Source organism: Thunnus maccoyii, chromosome 8 (genome assembly GCF_910596095.1).
Source record: "Thunnus maccoyii chromosome 8, fThuMac1.1, whole genome shotgun sequence".
In the NCBI taxonomy this organism is placed as follows: Eukaryota; Metazoa; Chordata; class Actinopteri; order Scombriformes; family Scombridae; genus Thunnus; species Thunnus maccoyii.
Window position 1 is genome coordinate 27,666,186 of NC_056540.1, and position 25,233 is coordinate 27,691,418.

Genomic DNA, 25,233 nt, shown 5'->3' on the forward strand with positions numbered 1-25,233 from the left:
ACCAAAGATTTCAGCATTACAGTATGTTTGTCATTGATATCATGATCAGTGGGACTTGCTCTGTCTCAACTTCACAGCATAGATTTTTGTAAAACTTTAAAACTGAACATTGACTAAAAACAGTACTGAGGAGCCTGGACAAAGTTTATCAGTTGTTATAAAGTTAAATTCACTGATGAAAATATTTAAGGACATTCAATTTTTTTAATTTTGGAAGAGTTGGATCCATTAACTGATGAAATATACTCATGTATTATTTCTATTTTCCATTAATAAAGGGCATCTTGTAATATGAAGGTTGCCAGTTCAAATCTTTTGTTGGGTAGATTTTAAAAACTCCACAGCAAAAAAAGTGTTGTCCTTCAGAAAAAAAGTTCATCCTGTAACAAGTACAAGAACAGCTGTTGGTGGTGTATTTTACAGCATTTCTGAATATACATTTGTTGTTTCAGGATTGTTGTTCAGGATTTTAGAAGTGTCATTACCACCATTCAACAATCACACAGAGAGAAATCCATCTTCAACAAGCACTGGTCTTAGTTGTTTGGATCTTTAGATGACATCCAGCTCTTGTTTCCTATATAAGTTATTCTGAGCAAAAGCTAAATGTATATAATGTAAAGTAAAGAGGATGACACACCTATATAAACCCACAGCAGCTTCAGTAGACCACAACAGAGCAGCCTCAGGACATTCTGGGATTTGAGAAATGGGAATAACTCTTCTTCTTGCTGATGATTTAAGCTTCATCTACTGCTATCACATAATGCCTTACCCTCAGCTGAAATTCATCAAGTTCAGGCTCTCTGCAGGTTGCATTCTTGGCTTACAGGTACTGTAGATGAGGCAGACCAAAGTAATGTGGTTGCAACAAATACTAAATTAAAGGGCAGTCAGAAAATAACTGCAGAAATGCAGTGAAAACCAGAGAAAAAAACGATACATAGCTGTATATTTAGGGAGGAGTTTTCCTCCAAGCAAGACATTAAAACGCCAGCTGCTGAAAACACAAGACTTTGATTCTCCTAGGCAGCTTGTGAAATGTGATGCAAGGCACTGCTGAGAAAGAACTTGTATAACTCAGTAAAACACTTGCCATAACAGATATTACAAGAACTCCTGCTCACTCTTAATTTAACAGGTTTGTATAGGGAATAATTTGATTTAAAGAAGAAAAAGAAAGACAGACTTTATGTTCAAGGCTGTTGAAATAGGTCATGCAGTAGACACCAAGAGGTCTTTCAAATGTTGGCAGAACCTGAAAAATAATATTTACTCAGGACACATTAAAAAGAAGAGGTTCATTGTCAGTAACGTTTTAAAATTCCATCAAAAGTCAATTTTTATGACCAAAAATGTGTCTGCTAACAACAAAACATTTCAGCAAACACCTTTGACTCCCTTCTGTCCTGTAATGACATATTTTGCTGTCTCGGTGTATAAACTATGTCCACTGAAAAGACACTAAATGGATTGCTGTCTAGCAGTACACTGTATATCTCAGTGAACAGACAACAGGGGTCAAACCTGCATTGTGATAATGTGGCCCACATTGAATAAAAGCTTTCAGCAAAGAGTGTATGTTTTGTTTTGTTCGCTGCACTGTCATTACTTTGCCACTGGTATTTTAGAGGAACATGGTTCTTTGTTCCAGCATGCAGCTCAGTTAAATACCCGTCAGTACTAACTCAGTCCTCAAAAAAGTTGTGATATTTAAAGCTATGGAGATGAAGATGTTCAAAAACAATTTCAACCACAAGAGTTTTGGTTTTTAGGTATTGTGTTGGATGTATCTTTAGTTTTTAGTAGAGGCTGATTCATTAACTTTTGAACTAATATTTAAAGTGTGAATGTAGCCAAAACACCACTAGAATTCATCAACAGTATATGTTTTCGACACAGTGTGCATTTCCTTTGGTTAGTCAACTAAAAAGCTGACATCAGTTATCAGTCAAAAACAGCACCAAAATATAACTAGTGTGTAATTGATTCTATCTGTTCATCAAAACTGTTTCCAAAGAGCTGGAGACCTCTGATGTGGCCTCGTTGTAGTGAACATGTGGAGTCACCTGAGAGCCATCTGTGAGGTAGTAAAGTGTTGACCTCTGCCATGTTGTGGCTGCATCCCTACCAAGAAGGGACTTTTATTCATATCTCCAATGATACTTTTTTCAAAAGATGATAGCTTTTGGAATACCATCTATGATAAGACAGCAATAAATTAACCCCATGATGTTATAATCATTGTGAAGTGTTTATATTTTTGACATTACCGTGATCAGATTAAATAAAAAGGCAAAAGTTAATTGCAATAACTCACATGTTTTTGGCCTCCCTGGTTTTCCTTACAACCCTGATTTCCATACCTGTACTCTGTGCCTATGTACTATATAGGAAACACTGAACTGATACTGAGCGATGGCATCACACATAAATCCTCTATTGGACTGGAAACATGTATGATACCACTATGGTTAGAACTATTTTCTGTTACTTTGGGTAGTAGATATTTACATTTACATTTTGTCATTTGGCAGACACTTTTATCCAGAACTACTTACAAGTGAGGCAAGAAGAGCTGTGGTACAAATTCTCAAGTAGCCAACCAGGTGCAAGTGCAATAAGAAAGAGCAGTAGACCGAAGGATTTAATTATTCAAGAAAGGAGCTATTTGAAGTAGACAAGCACATAAGAAATACTATAAACAACAAGAAAGTAGTGCAACAATCAACAAAGTGTTAGAAGTTTAAAGGGGCTCAAGTGTTGAGGTGTTAGATATTCAGGATTGGATCAAGACTGTTAATGACTCTGAGTTTGGTGGAGGCAGTTTTCTAGCATCATTCCCCACCATTCTTCCAGGTTTAGCACTTCATGATGCTTTAAATCTGTTCATTTTCTGTTTTCCGAGCCAGAAGCATTCTCCCTGAGTGGACTGTGGATGGTGTGGACTTACAGGTGGCCTGACTGCCTGTGGCTCCTGATTGGCTGAGAGATGTGGGCCTTGGTCACACCAAACACAGCGAGAACACATCCCAGCACCATTGACACTAAGGAGATTTGGCACAGTGTGTGTGTGTGTGTGTGTGTGTGTGTGTGTGTGTACACCCCAGATTACATGCTCCTATGAATGCCTTTGTATGTGGGCATTTTCTTTATAAAGAGCTTTAGGCTCGAAGCAGCCAAAGTTACAGAGAGCTGAAGGGAATTAATGAAACACCACAACTATTGCATTGTTAGTGTAAAATGAGACTGATAAGTGTGTGATGTTGCTAATGCTAGTCAGCACGGATCAAGAAACAGAAGAAATCAGTATCTACCTGCTGCAGCATTAATTGGCTTGTTAATGACAAAAATCTAATTTTCATAATATGCATGACTTAACATAACATTCACCAGGAATATCTGGTAAGGAAGTAACATAACCACTCTAAACTGTGTAATAATAATAATACTTTATCATATTTATTTGAGAGTGAAATGTGATGCAGGGGGCTTGTTTACAGCAAATGAGCTTCTAGCACAGAACATGACTAATGACAACCAGAGCTCTCAGCCACTGGCCACCTACATGCTGAGTCATTCCTATTGATGAACAACTGCATCAACCACCCAAACTATAGACATGTTATAGTGCTTTTGTGTTATGGCACAGTTGAGATATTAGATATTGCACCTGTTAAGAAATAACAAACACAGGGATAAAATTATAGTGTTTTTTATGTGTAAGGTTGTATGTTTCTTGTAGAAACTAGTTTATGGGAACTTGTGGAGCCTCTGTTCAGTATGCTTCTGGATGTGTTTATGTTTGCACATGAGTTTCAGTAATGTATCTATGTACTAATATGACCATTACAAATTTGATACAGATTGTATTATCTTACTTTGTTTTTTTATTTTTTGTGGCTACATTCAAAAAATAAGGCTGGCAATTTTTTATATTGTTCTTATTGTCAACAAATCTAACGTGCCAAACTAACAATGAATTGATCTACTTACAAGTATTGTGTGTGTATCCAAACTCTGATATATCTTATTCTTCTGTTCCGTAGACCTCCGTTGTTGTCCAAATACTATTGATAACATGTCAGTGAGCCTGTTGCACTGGGTGACATGTTTTTTCATCATGAAGAGTTTGGGCATGTTAGTTTGTTTAGAAACAGCTCCAAAGACTAATAATAGCAATCATGTTTTGAGCCCAAAACTCTTCGGGAGCAAAGAAACATGTCACCCAGTGCAACGGTGTGGCTCATCACTGTGTTTTTAATAGTTTTTGGACAACAATGGAGGACTAAAGCACAGAGGAGTAAGACGTATAAGGCACACACAATACTTATAAATAAATAAATGGGATCAATTCATTGTTGGTTTCGCTCTGCACATTAGATTTGTTGGCAATAATAAAAAAAAAAAGAAAATCGCCAGCCATATCCTTTAAGGGTAATGACTTTTCAGTAGGTTCAGTAAACGCATCATGAACTCGCCCTGATTAACTTCCTCATTAAAGAATCACTGAAATTTGTCCAATCAGGTTAGTTTGCAGCATTAAAACTGGAATGTCTCAACTCAGCAGGTGTACCTCATTAAAATTAGATGACTGCTATCAACAGCTGGATCATATAATTGGATAAATGCCACATATATAAATTAAATGTTTCCAGTCCTTTCCCAATTTTAGGAGTCTTCTTGTATGAATTTATTCATTGTGAGTATTTTTTTGAAAGTCCAGTAAAAAGGATCATTGAAACATGTGAAAAATTCTGTCCTTTATTTTAACCTAATTGCTCTATTTTTTTTCCCGTATTCTTTTGGTTGAAGACATCATAATATATGTCTAATATGTGGTATTATAATGGTATTTCTATTTACTTTATTTTGCTTCTGTTTAACCTTTTGGGAGACATTAGATATGTTTAGAAAATTGCTAAAAGTAAAAATAACCGTCAACCTGTTCAAACTGAGTCTTAACATTTATTCTGTAAACAAAATATACATTTGCAAAACATCATACTTATCTTGAGCCACAGCATATTTGAAACAAAATAATATAGTAGCTTAATCGCCATAAAAACAAGCTCAGACAGCGAGAGAAATTCCACTGTGACTATAGATACAGAGCGAAAGTAACATCAATTTACGAGTCTTTTTGCAGGGATCTGGATTGAATACATGTCTGCAAAGAGAGCAGCAACCTCCAAGGGAAAGCATGCCAATACATGAAAACGTTTTCCAACTTGAACCTTCAGGTGGTTTTTGAGTAACACAACGTCTGGCAGATGGAGATTTGTTAAATGCAAGGAGGGGCTCTGAATTACGCAGACACCTGTGAAAAATCACTTGGGTTAATTTTATGTAATACAAGTCTGCGTCTAAGTGATCATTAGGATGAATTTATGAATCCAAACTCAGATAGTCATTTACATAGCTGTGTGGGAGTAAACAAACTCGCTACTCTAATTGGTGTGCTCCCTCGAAGATCACCCTGTCTTGGATCTCTGTGCATTTAACTAGAATCATAGAGATAAAATGGTGCAAATAACTGGATAATATGTAATTAGTAAAACCTCAGGCCTAACAAACCTCAGAACTTTATTTTTAAATTCTAGTTCAGATGCATTACAGGGACATTTGCACAAAGTTATCCACAAGACAATAAAACATCATTTTCCACAGTGAGTTTTCTACCAATTCAAGTAGGAAAATCATAACTAATAAAGTCAATAAGTTTAAACTGTTACTCTTTTTGAAGTCTTACTTTAACATCACTCATCATGTCTCAGAATGCATCACAATTACAGGCTTTGCTGCCACCATGTGGTGCAACTCCAGCAAAGCGAAGCCATGTCCTATCTATTGATATAAAGACCCAGTTTGTTTGACAACATGCGCCATCATGCAGAAAGATATGGAGGCACTAGATGTCTCTATATGAGTCAACAAATGTCTAATATCGTCCCATTACTTATTGATCACTGACAGCCGCATTGCAATTCAAGTCGGGATCAGCAGTTCATTTGTAATTAATGAGAGCCGGTGCACTGTCGACATGTAGTTTTTAATAATTCAGCAGCAGTATTGTATTTTCTAAGTTGCATTTAACACATGCAGTGAGCACTGTGCACAAATAAGGTAAACAACTAACTAATTGTGTGTAAATTTGACAAGAAAAAGAAAGACAATCTAGGTATTTCAAAAATGAACCAAATATTTAAGTATTTCAAACATGGTTACAATTATTCAAAACATCAACTTTGCTCAATATGTGTGTTGGTTTGAGCTGTTTTCTGATAAAATTGTATCTGACATTAAAGAAAAACTAGATAACTTTTAAGTGAATGCTAGTCACGTAGCAGATATTGTCATATGTCAGAATGACAAGCGGGTAATTCACACTAATTCAATCAATAGCAAGCTAAAGTCAGAAAGAATCAACAACTCTCAATCAATAGTAGCTTTGTCTCGCAGCACCACGGTGGCTCATCCTTCAGTGCTGCTGAACACGTCGTAAAACAGCATTAATCATTTCCACCGCAAAGGTAAAGCAAGGCCTTCTGGTAATCTCCACTGGTGTCCTCCTGCAAAAAAAAGACATTTATTACGTGTATAAAGTTTCACTATCCACATAAACACACTTTTAATAGATTTGTATCACAACTGACTAAGATCTTTTCACTTAATTGGAGTTTTAATGGTGTTATTTGTTTTTCATTGTAGTCATTTTTCATTCAAAATGCCCTATGGTATGTTTTTCCAATGACGATTGTATTTCACAGTGACATATGTTGCAGCCATTAACCACGAGATTGGCGGCTGGATCTCCCGCTCCTCCTCTCCACATGTCGAAGTGTCCTCCAGCAAAGACAATGAACCCAAAATTGCTCGTATGTGGGGGAGGAAATGTAAGTCACTTTGGACAAAAGCGACTGCCAAATGAGTGTAATGTAATGATGTTGTCACCAATCAGATGATCACATGTCCCTAGCCTTTGTAAGCAGGCTCAGTAAATTCTACCAAAATTTAGCCAATAACTAGCTCATGTTAGTTGTATAGCTCATTATTGTAGCCGGCTTGTAAACAAATTCTAAATGAGTCAACAAGTCACAGGTATAAATTAATGCAATGCACAGATGTGTTAGTAACCTCTCCGTTTATTTAGCTCAACAGGACGAGAGACGCCACAAAGCTAATCAGCTAGCTAGCTTGGGTTGTGAACCTTTTTCAACTTACTATTTTTTTATTTACAGCATCAGAAACAATGTAACATTTTACATGGAATTAAGACAAGCTTTTAATTTACGCTGCATCATTTACGATTAAATCAGTGGTTCCCAAACTCCACATAAAATCAGTGTGTAGTTGTGTCTCCTTGTTATGTTTCAGATGTCTATGAGTTGTTTGCTACTCTAAACTTCTTTTAAAATAAACAAAACTCAAAGAGTAAAGTTCCAATATGTCATAAAAATGATGAGAGAAAAGTTCTGGAAAATGAATCCAAATTTATGTATCTTAGCTTTGTTTGTTGTCTTTCCTACACAAATTATAATCTCACGCTCCCTCAGATTTATCTTCCGACTCTTATAAAGTCCTGAAGCTCAAATAATGACAACAAAATGCTTCTTATGCACTGATTCATCAGTATTAATAATCTACTCTATTAAACGTATTTAATATAATCACAGCCCGTATTTTCTGCAAAACAATTACTTTTACTTTTAGCACTTTAAGGAAATTTACCTGGTAATACAACTTTTACTTAAGTAGGATTTTAAATGTAGGACTTCTACTTGTAATGGAGTATTTTTACGTTGTGATATTTCTACTTTTATTTAAGTAATGGATCTGAGTACTTCTTCCATCACTGATAAAAAGTCATGAGCTACAGTTAGCAGCATCCTTGACTGTATTACCATTCAAAGAAAGAAATGCTATTACTGCATTAATGTCAGCAGAATCATCATAAAAGTCATAAAAAGTGATATGAAATGGGCCACTAGAATAAAGAAGTTAAAGTCTAATATCTAAAAAAAACTACTAAAGCTGCAAACACACATTACATTGTTTTATTTCATTGATTCATATGAGTATTAATTTCTCATTTATGTATTCATCTATCTTTTAATATACTTATTTATGCATTCAGTATTTGGGATTTCTAATGGAGAATGGCAATAACCCTCCACTGTCGGAACATCTGGCCCCAGGAGAACAGATTAATTCACTTCGGCTTGTGTGAAAAGCAGAGAAGTGGTCTCATCTCGCTGAACAAGTCATTTAAAGTAAATCACTGGTCTCCACTCCATCACTGCACTCACATCAATGGTGTATAAGCAGCACAACTATAGTAAACCCAGCTGGTGCTTTAAATGTGTGCAGAGGAGGACTAGATGAGTATGTTTTGCAAAACTGAAGAGAATTACATCACATCTTACAGCCATACATTTGCAAAATATGAGACTATTTAGTAAATATCATAAAACAAACCAAATATACAGAAACACTGAAAAGGTTGTTTGAAACTTTATGTTCTACTGAGAATATACCTGGATGGTGGTGTACAGAGAGGTGCCATATTTCTCTTTGAAGCTGGCTCTGATGTCCAACATGTCCTCCTCGCTCCTCGACACCATTATTCTCATCAGGGTGTCATCATCAGTTCCAGCCCGCTAAACACAGAAACTGGAGTTAATGAAATACGAAAAACTTCATCTTCATTTAGCTTTAGTCAACAAAACTGTAAAATACCTTTCTTTTATTTATTTCAAGTGCAGCAGATATATATTTTTCTCCTTTAGATCCAGGGAAATAATCTATGACACCACAATATTTCATATGGTATAGTGCTATTGTAAATGTACCATAGAGAAAAAACTCTAAAGTTAGTCTTTCAAAAACTCAAATGACTCTATACATAAAGTGGACTTATTAATATTATTAATATTAAAATATTATGCATCAATGGCTGTCTTGCACAGTAGGAAAAATCAGTCACACAGTCACAAATCTAAAATACATCAGTATTGACTGTAAAATGGTGAGCCGTGATGTAAAGTAGCAGATAAAACATGCAAAACCACTGGTATGTTTTTGGCTGGTGGCTATAATCAATATCTTATGTCAACAGTTGATCACATGATTATTTGTATGTGAAAAGGGTCGCTCGTAGTGATGAACGCAGAGAGAATTATCACCCGACCTTGCAGTTTCCACTCAGCTCTAAAGCATCTTTCAGCTCATTGTTTGAGATTTCTGACCCTCAACTTTCAGTCTCGCTCTTCTCATAACATTGTTTTCAGATGCAGCACTGATGTCAAAACTGCACAGAAAAAGGTTGTTTTTCAGTTTTGCCTTTGGTATTAGAGAGAAATCCTGGATATCAGGTTCTGCTTTACTTATACCAAAATGAAGATGGTACTTTGGTATAAGCGTTCTCATGTCATGGTCAGATAACTAGCATGTTTCATCATTCATCACAGAGCAGTTCAGCACTTTTGTAGAAGTGTTGTTACAAGAAACATGTAGGATCACTTCATGTTTATTATTATTGGATCCCAATTCACAGCTCAATATCAGTAATGATATTGTTTCCAGATATTCCCAGAGGCTTACATCATATAAGTCATTTATCCTATTTATTCTTCTTCTTTGCTTTGGTATAAGCTTTCTCATATCATGGTTGGATATCTAGCAAGCTTGATTGTTTGATCAAATAAAGGAATAACTTGATTGTTTTCAGATGCAGCAGGCATCTATTTTCCACTCACTGTACACTACCTGCTCAGCACCAAACAGCAAGCAGACACAGTTAACATCCAGCTGGTGAACATAGTGGAGTATTTAGCAGCTAAAGAGGCAGGAGTTATTGGAAACCAGGAACAGAACTAAAGTTTTACTTTCATTCATCAGGTGGACAGAAACAAGACTCCACATGTATGCTAATGTTGTTCTGTGTCTGCTGGATGTTTAAATATTCAACATTTAGCTAACAGATGTGCCATACCAATTTTGTAAGGTGGTAAAATGTGAATGTTGAGTTTAAAGCTTGTTGTTACCAAAAAAATTAGTCATGCCCCCATGAGACTGCAAGGCATCAGATAAATGAAACAAGTTAATTTTCTTTATTTTTATGTCAAAAATCCTAGACTGAGTGTATTTTTTTTCCAGGTAGTGAGCTTAACCATTAGAAAACAAGGCATACGCTGGAATATGAAGAACTAGAGTGGGATGCTGGGGGATGCTGATACCTACCCTCATGGATTTGTATAGTGATTCAGCAAAAAAAGCTGGGACACTCCTGGTACATTTCACTATGGAGGGGAAAAAAACATGTTTGTCATGTTAATCTGATATAAGATTGAAACTGATTCCTGTTGTCAAGTGTAATCTTATGCTGTATTTCATTGTAATATGCATGTCAGACAAAAACACAGAGGCCCAACAGGGATCACTGTTCTTTGTCCTCTGTTTATGGTCAGTCAATTATCATCCTGATAGATCACAGGTCTTACCAACAGCTAGCAATAAGTCCTCCAGATTCCCAGTAGTCTCTCCCTCAATACTGTCCTCTATGTCAGAGCCAGAGAGCTTCTTGTAGGCATCAAACACTGCAGAGAACAAAACAACCACAGTGAGACTTTGATGTTCCCTGTGGAGTGGAAAAAACTCTCTTCAGTATTAAAATGTAACACATTACAGACGCAGTGTACTTGTGAACAAGATTTTTCTCTTTGAGTGCTTAGTTTCCCTTTGCTTTCTACATTAATGTGTTACTTTAATTGTGTTGTGTAAATTGCATTTTATTATACTGTTCTGTTTTTATTACCTGTGTCATACCCAATCCACTTTATTAGGTAAGTCATAATCAGAAAGCAACATTGCTTTATGCATGGATTCAACAAGGTAACACTACAACCACCTTCACCACTTGAGGATCACACATATTAGAAAACTCTACTTTTTTATTATTTAGCGGTGAATTTTGCAAACTCTAGTAGAAGTTTGGTTCACTGCTGTGACAACTTGGACAAAAGTATATGGTTGTATCTAGAACACAAGCCACCTATTACTAATGGATGGCTGAAACAATGTGTAAATGCTGCTTATTTCAGTGGCTTGAAACAACATATCTTTGACAAGCTGTTGGTTTAGATCCAGAGACAGGCCATCAGAGTGAACTGTCACTGTCATGCTCCTGAACCAGACTAAGATGGTGAGTACTTCATGGCCAAGTTGCTGAAACACTGAACATTGGAGCGAATGCAAAACGAATGTGTCCTCACCAGAAAAACAACAGCATTGGTCATGTGTTTAAACACATAAAATGACCTTCAAGCTTCAATCTTCAAGCTTTCTTGACAAGCAAAGTAAAGTAGTAGCGAGATGTCGTTATATAAAACATTTTAGGGAAGAGGTTGGTGTGAACAGTTGGTTCAACAAGGTGTCTGACTTTAACACTGAAGACAGCAGTTCATGTTCCTTCTCACATTGACAGTTAATATTAGTTGAATTTAACCATGATGGCATGTTTCTTTAACTTTAACTAAGTAGTTTTAGTTGCCTAAACTTTACAAACCATAACTATAGAAATAGTAGATTTTGGAACAATGATTGGATTATTTTGGAAGACACTAACAAGAGACCTATTTTGTTGTTTAGGTATGAGGGTTTGTTGATGCAGATGTACAGTACTCTAAGATACAGTTCCTCCAGTGGTCACTGCACAGTCCTGTTCACATTCCCACTTTATCTAAACCATTAGCTGATTTGACTGGCCTTTTGCTGCTAGAGTCTGTCCACTTTGATTTTTCAGTGAGTTGTGCACTCAGTCAGCATCTGGCTGACTTGCCAGCTCGAACAAGTTCTTGCTATTTTCTTCTCTGAGCAATTTTTGCCCTCAGGACCGCCGTGGGGCTTACGGTTGTTGTATATGACCATTCTTTATGAACTCTACAAACTTGCTACTTTTTCCTCATAATCTGAAGTTATGAGTCTAGGTTTTTGTGTTGTTTCAGCCTCCCCTGCACAAAGGTATTTTTGCATTTTGCCTCATGTATTATTTTCCTACTTGTGTGAAAACAGATCAATTGAAATTCAAGGATGTATTCTTCCTCCTGAGATGTGTGAACTATCTGTTAGCAACAATGATACCTCATTCAAAGTCGTTTAAGTCATCTATTTTGCTCTCTCTTAACATCAAATTGAACAGTAACTGACCTTTCAAAAGTTTTTGAATGACTATGGAAGGGTGACTATTTGTCCGTAGGCGAAAAAATAAAGTATAACATAAAGTGGATGGTAATATATGTATCAGCAGGCTTCTTACATCTAATACAGATCACAAAATTCAAATCCTGCTTGGCACAAACTCACTCTCACCTTTTCTGAGATGCTCTTCGCTTCTGTTGCCAAGAATTGTGATGAATTTTTCCTCATCTGTGCCAAACTTGCCCTCCCCAGCAGCATACAAGTCCTGTAAAAGCAGATACAAATTTGTATCACACACACACACAGTAGCAGCCTTGTGCAGAAAAATGACTTCCGATGCCAAAACAGCACAGAAAAGTTTTGTTTTTCAGTTTTGCCTGTGGTATTAGAGAGAAATCTGGATATCAGGTTCTGCTTTGCTTGTACCAAAAATGAAGATGGTACTTTGGTATAAGCATTCTCATGTCATGGTCAGATAACTAGCATGTTTTATCATTTGATCAAATGAAGAAATAACAATTCATTCATATAAATAATGTATTTTGTTTTTTAATTACTTGCCCATTGTTTATTTCTGTTGGTTTGATCACAGAGCAGTTCAGCACTTTGGTAAAAGTGTTGTTACAAGAAACATATTGTTATTGGATCCCAATTCACAGCTCAATATCAGTAATGATATTGTTCCCAGATATTCCCAGAGGCTTACATCCTATAAGTCATTTATCCTATTGACTATTCTTCAGTGAGCACTGTGATTCGTTCAATGCTTTCTTGGCCTTTAACTTTACTGCATCTTGGAGAGCAATCTCACAAATACGACTCTATATCTCTAACATGTTGACATTTTGAGGAAGATGATGAAATTGAATTCTATACGATTTTTTTTAAAGCTGCTGTATCTTGCATTTTATCATAGATGGACTATTGCCACATTAATGCCATATTATATTTTAATATTTATACCATTGAAGTAGTTATTAATTATAGTAATTATAGTAGTTATTGTAAACAATGAAACGCAGCAGTTTTTAAGGGTGATTTTTAGCCATCAATTTGCAAAAACAATCTGTTGGACCACTTTACAGCTCCCAACAGGAAGGATGTAATGTTCTCACAGGTTATAATTTCAAATATTACCTCATCTGGCTGGTTGGCTTTCAGTATCCTAAAAATTACATCCATACTAGATGACTCCACACCTTACGATTTATGTCCAGTGCCAACAATTGGTGCCATTGCAGGAGGTAGTAAAGTATTAGATCACAGGTCGTACTGTACATACATAAATTTATGTAGCAAGGCAGAAAATATTGGTGTGGAGGTAGGAGATGTGGAAGGTCGTGTAGCACAGTTGACACTCATTTGGGAGACTGAAGTTTGCTTTCAGTCACAGACTAGCCAACAGACACCAACTGTGTTCATTGCCTAACCCAAACCATACCTTAACCCCTCCATAAACTTAAACATACTGTTGTTACCAAGAGTGGATATTGCAGAAATTGGACATAAGCAAACACTGGTGTTGAATGTATTCCTGGGTTTTGCAGAATTGTCCAATATTGACGTCCTTGTCTGGCGATATGGTTGGAGTAAACAACAAGGAGGGATCAGAGGACAAACAGCAACATCTTCTTTGTGACATAGGGTTCATTGAGTAACAAGGATTGTAGAAAAAGGGATCATTTGTGACAACAGAAGATATGTGAAGCAAAAAAAAAAATTACCCGATCTTGCCAAGTTTTTCTTGCTTCTTACCTTAGCATCTTTCTCGATCTTTTCCTCATCTACTCCCTCCTCCCTGCTCCCCTTCACAGCCAGATGAGCATTTAATCAGACAGAAAGACACACAAGTAGACAGACAGGTAGACAGGTGGACAAACAGGAAGCAAAAGTAGGTCAGGCTGGATGGAAACACGGTGAGCTCAGACCTGCTCAGAGCCTCTCTCAACCCAGGTAATCCCTGAAGATTACATTATCCGCTGAGTGTCTCACAACCATGAAGATTATATTTCTGTCTGTAAACAAAACACTTGAGAAACCTACTCCAGTGCAGTACGCTATCATCCCTCCCTCCCCTCCCTTCCCGCCCCCCCCCCCAACCCACACCTGAACCTCTCATGACTGTGTAATGGCATCACTAGAGGCTCACATTATCAGGAAAGGAAAGGTAAGTCTTTCCAGCAGCCCCCCACCCCCCCTACCCCTCTTCTACCTGCAGGAGGATCACCAGTAGTTTCTGATAGTGCCCTGAGGTGTCACCGCAGATATCTTTTTCCAGCTTGCTACCAAACTCTGGAGGAAAGAGGAGAACAGGGGCATAAGATTGCTTACATTTCCCACTCTCAACAGTCACTAATAGTTGCAATCGACCCAAGTGGGTCGTCCCTTTTGTTTTGCAGGAAGACAGCAGAGATTTGATTATCCGGCTAATGGACAGCATGGCCTTCTCTTTTGCCCAGATCAAATAAACTGGCGTCTTTGCTTTTGGCCCTTGGTGCCTTTGTTGTCTTTCTTTGTTGATTTTCCATTGCGGTTTGTTGCAATTTAAGCTGTAAGGTATGTTGGAAACATTTGTTACAGCGACACATTTTAGTGGGCAGGTCTTAAGGGAGGTACAGTGAATACACTGTACCTCCCTTAAGACCTGCCCACCAATGACAGAAATGCTCCATATTACAGTGGGAAATGTTCCGTATGCTGTAAACTAGCACTGTGCACCAGGGAAAGTCTTCTGAACCTTCTACATACTGGTGAAAACACTATAGATGCTATAAAATGAAATAGGTTAAAAAAAACATTTCAACCACCAGTGTCAAGCATTTACACCCACTGTAGTCTTAACATTTCAGCTGTTTTTTTATTTATTTTTTTTTCACAACAAACGTGTCAAAAAATTCTAGTTGCCTCTGACATGAGGCCACTTTCTGCACTCTTATTTGATAGTGGATAGTGGACAGGTGACAGGAAATGAGGGGAAAGAGAGAGATGAAACGTCATGCAACTAAAGTCCCCAGTCGGAATCAAAAGTAGGAGGTTATGAGGTTTGCATCGTAGACCCTTTGGTCACCAGGACATCCCCTGTGTGAACTCTTTGTTTCTTGCAGTGTTGCAATTTTGTACTTATGTCTCAAGTGGAACAATGACAAGACAATCTTCAGTCAAATTATACTATAACAAAGTCAATTTAATTGCACCAGTCTGCCAGCAAACTAATTTAGATATGTTTAATCCGTAAAAACACTGTGCAGGCACACACTGTTGTCTTGGATTGTATAAAACCATTTAGGTAAACCATTTGGTTGGAGACTGTCCCCTCAAGAAAAAAGTCAGCATGAGTCATTTCAGCAAATTCCCCAAAACAGCTTCTGTTTAGATTCAAGTGAGAAAACCCTCTAGCAGCTGTAAGAATAACATTTGTCCATCAGGAGTGAAGGACGCTGTTTACTGCTTTCTACCAAAAGTCAATAGTCTAGTTTTGTTACTCTTAATCATGACCACAATCATTCCCTAACCTTAATTAAGTGGTTATTATTGTTACTATAGCAACAAAAGTCCACTAACCTTAATTAAGTACTTATTTTAACCCAAATCTTGATCTTTTCCTAGTCCTTTTTGTGCCTAAGCCTAACCAAACCTTAACCATAATGGTGCCAAAGTTTAATTTTTGCAATGGTGATAAATAGACTCAGATCAGAAAGTGCTTATATGTGTGGTTCAGGAAGGCAATTTAACAAATTTTGTACAATATTTCTATATTGTGGATGTTAAAATTAAACTACTTGGTCACATTTTATCCTCTCACAATAAACATGTAACTAACCAATAACAGTCACAGTAAACGTCTTTATCTGCTTTTGTCTCTCTCTTTCACAGCTGAACTAAGTCACCTTTCTTGTACACTTTGACGATATCTTTAATCTGTTCGCCGGTCCTGGAAGCCAAGATCTCAATCAGCACTTCGTCATCAGTCCCGGCACCCTGGGAACCCAAACACAATATGTGGATGAACTCAGTATGAGGCAACATGGATTTGTGTTGTCATAGCAATCTTATCTTTTCTTATGTCATTATATCTGATCTTTGGTTGCAAAAGAGCAATATAAGTGATTTAAAAAAAGATTAAAGCTGAAAAATGTTAAAGGAAAATGGTTGAAGAAAATAAGAAGTGTAATTTGTGAGCACAGAGGTATGCAATTAAGGAATGAATTAACTCATTAAAAAAAAACAGTACTGTAGAGAATTAGACTTTAGGCTCAAATGTACCTTATAGCCAAATATCTTCTCTTTGCTATAATTAACCTTCCAGCAAAACATGTTTGACATATCAAACAAATTGAGCAGGAGGTATGATGGAAATGTGGAGGCCAAGTCCTAAATGCTTTGCACTTTAATTAAAGAATAATGAGAACAAAAAATGTTCCATTTGTAATTTATGAGGGGATCCAGGAGTTTGATAAACCTATTAACCTGAGGCTTCAAACTTTATGAGCCTTGATTGTAAGTACTTTATGCCTCAAGAAATAAAATGCCTAAGCTATAAAACACAGGAGCTGATACTGTAGCTCTAGATTATAACACCAATAAAAAGCCATGATATGTGGGCTCAGATACATATAGTTACAATTTGATGCGCAATCTTACGTATTTGAGCAACATTACAGGTTCAGTAGATGAAAATGAAGAAAAATTGGTAATGCTTTATTTTACAGGTCCTTTAATTTTATAATAATTTCCTGGACATTTTCTGAGTATTTTGCAGGTATGTAACAGTTAATTTTAGAGCATTTTGCAAAGGCAGTGGTGCAATTTGGTACAAATTATAAGAAAATGGAAAAAAACAACAAAAAACATAATAATAAGTGAGCATCTAGCAATAATTTCCGTAACACCTTATTTTACAGATCCCATACTTTCTTACTAATTTCCAGGACATTTTTTTTCTCATTTTCTAAGTAACAGTTACACAATTAAACATTTTTTTGAAAGGGTTATGTAATTTGGTAGTGTGTGGAAAATGCCCTCATTATGGAGTTTTTAAGAAAGAATCTAATATGCTACTATGTAGTTTGACACACAAAACTACACACTGAGGTCTAAGTTGAATCATTGTTAAGAATCTAATTCATTAAGAGGGTTTGCAAATTAGCAAATACATAAGAATCTAAATATAATGAGAGGATACTTACCAACTAAATCAACTTAACATGTTTTTCTGTTTGTTCTTATAAAATGTACCAACTTTTCTGTAAAATGAGCTAAAAAATTAACCACTAATTTCCTGCAAATAATTTAGAAACATTTCAGGAAATTATCATAAAATTAAAGGACCTGTAAGATAAAGCCTTAAAAAAAATTGAATATACAAGGCTATCCTGTAACCTTTTCCTAGATGTTACAACCTGTATTGAGCACTGAAGACTAAATATATGAGGAGTCCCCATTAGTTCAAACCAGAGACAATAAAATGTGCTTGTGTCTCCAGAGTAGCTCTAATGAGAAACAGCCTCAGCCTCTGACTTTCAATAAATCTGAAGCAGATCCATGTAGACACATCCAATTTATGAAAATGACACCATATGAAATATGATTTTCATTACGGAGCACATGTATTGAGTGCTTGGGTCACATAATGTGTTACCAGCAGGTTGTCTCCCATATAAAATCTCAACAGTCACTGTGGTGTAGACTTGTTTTGTTCAGTGAGTGTGGAATATGTTTCAGTATAGTGTAGTACATGTGATGGATCATTTAATCTTATAATGCTAAATGTGTTTTCATGGCAGTCACCACAAGTAGCTTCATTTCTGCTAAAGCAATTTTCTGAATTAATGTGAGCACAGTAAAAAACTGCCATGACAACGCTGAACAACTTCACACCTGTGACAAAATCATTCAGTTCATCTGTTGTGCATCAAATTGATTGTTCTGTGTCCTTGCCTTTGAATTTTCAAATTTGATAATAGTCTAAGGTATTTGCACACTGTCAAAACTTTTTTGAAAAAAATATTTTTTCTGCTAAATGGATCAGATGCTTAAATTCAATATTACATTATTTGATTATATTGTATGGAGTCCCTAAAGTCCCAAAAGGTGGTATTTTTTTTATCTTATGCACACAAGAAAATTATACTTGTGCCCACAAGATAATAATTTGTTCCCACATAATATTAACTTGTGTGCACAAGATAAAAAAAATACCACCTTTTAGGACTTTAGGGGCTCCGTAAAAAACATAACAAATTGACTGTTCAAATAAAGCAATGAACGCCGCCATGTTTCTGACATACTTGAGAAATCAATAAACTATTAAAAGCTGTAAATGCAACTTACCCCTGTGGTCTTCAAAGCATAGGCCTATCATGCCTTTACTGTACGGATATTAACCTGTTCCCACAAAATAATTATCTTGTACGCACAAGATAATATATTGTTCGTACAAGATAAAAAAAAATATCACCTTTTGGGACAGTAGGGGCTCCGTAATATTAACTGCTTGGAGGCAAAATAACTTCACAATGAGCCAACAAACCCACAACTTAAGAAATTATCCCCTCATAAAGTTGTTATGTCTAACATCTTAGCGAACAACTGCCTACTTACACAACCAGACATTAGAAACATTTCATTCATTTGGAGTCATGTTTTTGTCCACCTGACAAATATATGATCATATATTCACTCTCCTTTTAGCTCTATTTGGATCTATACAGAGTCCTGAGGGAAAAATCTCGCTCTAACTGCTAAATGCTCCACTGTATTCACCAATTAGCTGCCAACAGCTAACCTTGTCTGTCTGCTGTTTGGTGCTGGGCAGGTAGCACTAATGAATTCAGAGCCTGCTGTTAGGGGATTGAAGCCAAAGAAAAGAGCTAAAAAAAAAAAAAAGAGGTTCAAAAGCTTTCCCAAGCTGCAGATTGGTAATAATTTATTGTTAATATAAAATATGTATTGGAGCTTTAGCTATCTTGTCTATGATTTAGCTTAAAACATGGTCAGAAGAGAGTTCCACTGCCTTGTCAATCACAGGTTTAACTAACAGTATTAATAATGACTGGTGTACCAATGCTACGCTTTGACAAGTTGAAACGTCTGCCATGAGAAAGATCTGTTGCTCTGTTGTATGTTGCAACAGTTGTCGGAATAAAAGAAACCCCATAAAAAAGTAAATAAAGTGTGTCTATACTGAAGATTTGTGTTCATTTGCATGTTTATAAATGCAATAATGGGTCAACGAGAGCATTTGAGGAAACACACTTGCACTTTTGACATTTTTTACATAACTTGTGCCTTTGAGGTGTTGGATATTGTTGGCCAGCTGCCGTTGCCATTAATCCTTGTGTATTTTTAACTCTTTCCAACATTGTCATACTTGTATTTTTAGATTGTCTTTATGTGTGTAAATGAATTGTATTTGTACTTAGTTTGCAAACTCACTTGCCTCAAATTGCCACTTGAGGGACAAATTAAATATTTTCAATTGAATTTAAATGGATTGAATTTCATTGGTTACCTTGAGAGCCCTATGCAGTTGGGAGGCATCATATGAGACAGACGGGGTCATCAAGGCCACAATCAGACTCTCAAACAGCCCACCAAGCTCTGATTTCAGTGCACTGACCAAATCCTGCAAGCAAACAATGATAAATGATGAGAAGAAGAACAACAATAGTAATTGCATTTGTATAGAACTTTACTTTGCATCATTAAAGCTGTAACTTTAAAGAAACCAAACAAATGAGCTATCAATAGTAATCAAGGGACGACTGATGCAGTCGACTCCATTTATAGCCATAACCTTTAAAGTCATGAACCATCATGGATTTCAGCAAAGTAACAATATCATAACAGCATAGTGACAGGAAAAAAAAGGGTGAGGGTTTGCTGGCTGTACTTTTCAGGCAGGTAGTGCGAAACCATAGATTATCCTGAAATTAATTTGAATCAATGAGACTGTCAAGGAAAATAACTCAGTAGGTCATAATGTTGCCCAAAATGACATATAGCCTACAGTAGTAACATTTAAGTGACAGGAGCAGTGGCGCAGATGAGATGATGTCTATAAAAGTTGACAATTTTCCTCATTTGGAGGAGGAGGAGGATGGGTGGATGGAGGTGGACTTTGCAACATTTCCTGTTTCCAACCGTGAGTTGAAACAGTTTTTAAAAGAATGTAACTGCGATCATCCCCTAACCTTAATCTTGTGGTTATTATTGTAGCCATGATGATGAAGGTTGTCTAACTTTAAGGAAGTGGCACCTTTAACCCACCACATGTTTCTTTCACCTTAACAAAGTGATCATTTTAACACAAACCATGATCATTCCCTAAACCTAACCAAGTGGTTTTTGTGCGTAGACCTAACCAGACCTTAACCACAGCATTGCCACATCATAAAACATCGTTAAAAATCATTTGGAACGGTTTTGAAAGGCCAGATAAATGATGTTGTCCTGCCGATTACTGTGGATAGGGGCACCAGATTAGAAAATGCTCCGATGTGTAGTTCTGAAGTGCACATGGTCAAACGATGCATTTGGTTGTTTAATTTGGAGGACTTGATAGAATACATATGAAAAGAACATTTCAGTTCAGTTCAAGAAATAAGGGCATAAGTAAGATTTCACTGCACTGTTGACATTTTCAGAGGAATGGGGATAATCATAAGAGCTGCACCTGCAGAAGAAAAATATATTTACTGTGCAATATTTCCTTAAACTACCAACTAATCATATATTACTCACAGATGGCTGCGTCTAAAACTGATTTCTAAATGTAATTAATCACAGAATGGGAGCAGTGGAAAGAGTGAATGATAGCACATCTGTGTGTTCTTTAGAGTTTGTGCTTGTGTATATTTGTGAATACAAAAACAGCCAGGGGACTGTATAATCTACTGTGCTTGGCCAGAACTCTTTAATACAAAGACACGTCCAACAATGAGCTCTTTGGCAGCTGAAAATATGAGGCTTTACAGGAATGTGTTATATTATCCAATTCTAATGTCATTTTACAATATGTTAACTTCTTCAGATCAGTCAAATCAAAAGATGCATTAGACAGAAGGATATAAATGTCAGACATAAATGAAAACAAATGGACAGACAGCAGCATGCTCTCCTAAGACGTACAACTGTTGCACTGTTAGATATAATTTTTCATCTTAACTTTTTGGCACCGGCTCTGGTGTCAGAAGTTATTGTAAATAAGTACTTTAAGTGTATCTCTTTTGCCATCACACATTTTATTATGTGCAATAGAACCACACTGACAAAGTGATAAAAGCAAACGGGCTCATCCAGTGGCTCATTTTGATAAAAGGCTGTAATATTCAGAGATTTTACAGGAGCTACTTTCTGATGCACTTTTTTTTCTCTCAAACTGCTTCATCTATTTACACTTCAGACAGCAATTACAGTATGTCTGCAAAATTCTTTTAAATAACCTCCACAGAAAGCAAATTAACTTTCTGCTTTTACAGGTGGTAATGAAATAACTTGACAGTAAGTGCAAGGGAGCGGAAAATACCTGGGTCTTGTATAACTAACTGCTTTGCATCTGGTCCATAGAGGCTATAAGAAATTGGTCTGGCTGGCTCTTCTACAATTAATTTTTCCCTGAATGACTGTTGAAACTTGGTGCAAAGTGTCGCCTCTTGTTCTTTGATTCTTAATGAGAGAACAACTTGATGTTTTGGATGGTTTTAGATTTTATTATTAAACCTTATTGTAGCAGAGGCAGCTGGAGGTGTAAAAAGTACTCAGATCCTTGTTGAAATACAACAATGTAAAACTACAACATCACAAGCAAAAGTGCTGCATTCAAAAATCAGTAGAAGCAAAGACGTATTATCAGCTAAATGTACCTCAAATATCAAAACAGTACTTGTTTTGCAGGAAAATGCCGCCTGTGACTGCTATATTATTATATATGACATTCATAGATTTTTAATACTTATGCAGCAATGTGTAAATAGCATTTTACTGTTAGGAAATCTGCGTTCCCAAATAGGGCTCTTGCCCCCTACAAAGAGCCACAAAATAAATCTGAGCAGTCATTAGATGGTTTATGGTGTAAGAGAAAAGATTAAATTAAAGTTCTCCTTCACAAATTTGTATTAATTTGTGGCCTTTATTAAATGACAAATTCTCTTAATTTAAATAAAAGAGCTATATATATATAGCTGTATAGCTATATAGCTTTTACCTTTAATGGATAGCTGATAATAGACAAGCAGACAGGAAACAAGGGAAGAGAGGGGGGCATGATATGCAACAAAGGTCCCGAGTCGGAGTCAAACCAGGGACATTGCAATTATGTGGCATGCACAGTAACCAATTGGCTACCAGGGCACTCTGAAACCATTGGTTTGATCTCTAGCAGTAAGTTGTATTCTATAAACTGGTGTTATTATTAATAATACTTAATTATATCACATTATTAATCTGAAAAGTAACCACAAACCTAAAGCTGTCAGATAAATGTAGTGAAGTAAAAAGTGTTTTTCTCACTAAAACTATAGTGGAGTAGAAGTATAAAGTAGCATGAAACATAAATACTCAAGTAAAGTACAATTTAAGTACTGCAAAATTGTATTTAAGTACAGTACACGAGTAAATGTGATTAAATACAATCAATCCAACACTAGAGGCAGCAACCTCTCAGCATGACATTACCGTTCCATAATAAACGATTTTAGATAAATCTCAGATTGGTTTCATTTGTGACCGTGTCAGTGTTTCAGAGTGGATTTGACCATTAGTGGTTTGCATTAGGAAAAAAAAAACTAAATAATGAAAGGTTAATTGAAAAAGGAAAACTAATAAACTAATAGACTTGAGTTAAATACACTTTAGCAGATACCTTTCAGATATCTGAGTGCAGACAGATTGAGGATCATCCAGCTAATGTTGGTGAGAGAGGAGCGCACAGTGAGTGACATGACCTGTAACCATCCATTAGTGTGACTGCTGGGTATCATCAGCTCTCTTTTCCATTCCCATCAGCTCATCTTACCTTTCCATACGCCTTTTTGTACGCTGCTTTAATTTGCTGGCGTTGATCGTTGCTGCGTGCCGTCAGAAGCATCAGGATCACGTCTTCATTTGTACCTGGACCAGAAATCAAATAAGCATTAGATAAACAAACACAAGCCAGCATGTTTTCTTTCTTTGGGTATAGACTAAGACTAAAGACTAAAATATAGTTAGATATAAAGAAGAAAAATCAGCTTTTCATTGCAAATGATGTCTTTTCTCACAAACAACATTGTTCTGTTCGCACCCGACATGCAGCAGAAGCATGCTCTCCTCAGCAAAACCTGACTGAGAATAACTGACCCCTAAACGAAGAGTCGACCCCTTAAAGCGGGAGATCAGGATCCAAAGGGACTGGCAAAGCTGATGATTTAACAGTCAATACCTCCTGAAAGTCACCAGCCCCTCAGAGAAAAGGGCTCAGATAGACAAATAAGCAGAAGAGCGGCACGTGATATTTCCTCAGAGGGATCAAAATGTTAAATTAGTTCAAGATAATTATGGCACAAAGCCCCACTGATCTGTAATGACAGAGGTTGACTCAGGTCATCACTGTGCTCCCCCCTTTTACTTTGCCCTTTTTAATTGTCAAGTGAATATTTTCTAATTACTTTCATTGTGAGAGTGCTAAACTGACAGAAAGTGGGAGTAGGAGGCAAAAGGCAAGGCCAGTTTATTTGTACAGCACATTTCAGCAACAAGAGAATTCAAGGTGCTTTACATAAAACATCGAGATAAAGTGCAAAAAAAAAAACCCACCATGAAGGACATTTAAATATAATTAAAAACAGTAATTAAAGAGCTAAGATAACAGAAAAAAATACAAGAATAAAAGTCTTGCAGTGCAAGAGATGAATAATTATTTGATTTAATAAGAGAAAAATCTTCAGCCTTGGTTTAAGAGAACTGCAGCCGACCTGTGGTTTTCTGGGAGTTTCTTCAGATGAATGGAGCATAAAAACTGAACTCTGCTCCTCCATGTTTAGTTTTGACTCTGGGGACAGAAAGCAGACTAGTCCCAGATGACCCGAAAGGTCTGGATGATCAGTGTATTTTGGATCTAAACCATTCAGTGCTTTATAAACCAACAGTAGTATTTTAAAATCAATTCCTTGACAGACAGGAAGTCAATGTAAAGATCTAAGAAAGGGAAAAGGTGCTGGTGCTCTGTGTAGTTATATTTACGCCTGAATATTCCTGTAATTCATTGTTGCATCATCAGGCCTATTGATTTACACTACCACTACCACATGACCACTGAAGGACGTCCTGATTACAGGTTCCTATTTTCAAAAAGCGGAATGAGGTCAAAGGTCAAAGTATTAAAAAGTAACCCAAATTAAGATAAGCATTTTTTAGACAAGACAAAAACTGTTTGAATGCTAATCCACATTACTTATCAGGGAATTCAACTCTAAGGCCTTGAGCCGTGTTCAGACTAAAGATAGCAAAACATTTAAAGAAAAAAAAAACACCTGCGCACATTACACACGAGTCTGTGTCAATGGAGGAATGTAGTGACAGGCATCTGTGAGGATATTATATAAAAACAGAGAGTTCAGTATGAAGGCTAACCAGAAACTTGAATAAGCACAATGCTACACACAGAACAAAGTGTTGTACCTAGAATGTGTGTTTTGCCATATTTGACAGGCCAGCAAAGTGCATTGTTAGATAATATTGCATTGTGGCAAAAGTTAAGCCTCATTGAAACCAATAAGAATGCTGCATTTAATAGCAGTCTGCACATTGCCTTAGATAAGTAAGCTGTTTGGTAGTAATCATTAAATGAAATTATACTGATCTTATGAATTTGTCTTTAAAGTTTCTTCACTATGACCATGATGGAATTGGAGCTAAAAACCAGTGGCTATTCACTAATCTTCATCCTGATTTGTTTGTAGGTATTACTGAAGCAAAGTCACTTTTACAGTAAAAAAAATTATACTGTGAGGACCAAAATATTATGATTTGACTATTAATGTCACCTTTCTTTCCTAA

The 25,233-nt window shown here is 36.4% G+C and overlaps 1 protein-coding gene across 2 annotated transcripts in view; it reads right to left on the reverse strand.

The window, feature by feature from the left end:
- Window positions 1-5,078: 5,078 nt before the first annotated feature.
- Window positions 5,079-25,233, reverse strand: part of anxa5a (annexin A5a) — a 33,094-nt gene continuing 12,939 nt past the window's right edge. For both annotated transcript variants that reach the window (XM_042419041.1, XM_042419043.1), the window contains 10 exons: window positions 23,213-23,307; window positions 19,709-19,822; window positions 16,086-16,176; window positions 14,411-14,490; window positions 13,954-14,004; window positions 12,370-12,463; window positions 10,503-10,598; window positions 10,243-10,301; window positions 8,538-8,660; window positions 5,079-6,572 (listed from right to left, as the gene is read on the reverse strand). In XM_042419041.1, the coding sequence (XP_042274975.1) occupies window positions 6,513-6,572; window positions 8,538-8,660; window positions 10,243-10,301; window positions 10,503-10,598; window positions 12,370-12,463; window positions 13,954-14,004; window positions 14,411-14,490; window positions 16,086-16,176; window positions 19,709-19,822; window positions 23,213-23,307 (863 nt within the window). In that variant the 3' untranslated portion in view covers window positions 5,079-6,512. The remainder of the gene's footprint in view (window positions 6,573-8,537; window positions 8,661-10,242; window positions 10,302-10,502; window positions 10,599-12,369; window positions 12,464-13,953; window positions 14,005-14,410; window positions 14,491-16,085; window positions 16,177-19,708; window positions 19,823-23,212; window positions 23,308-25,233) is intronic.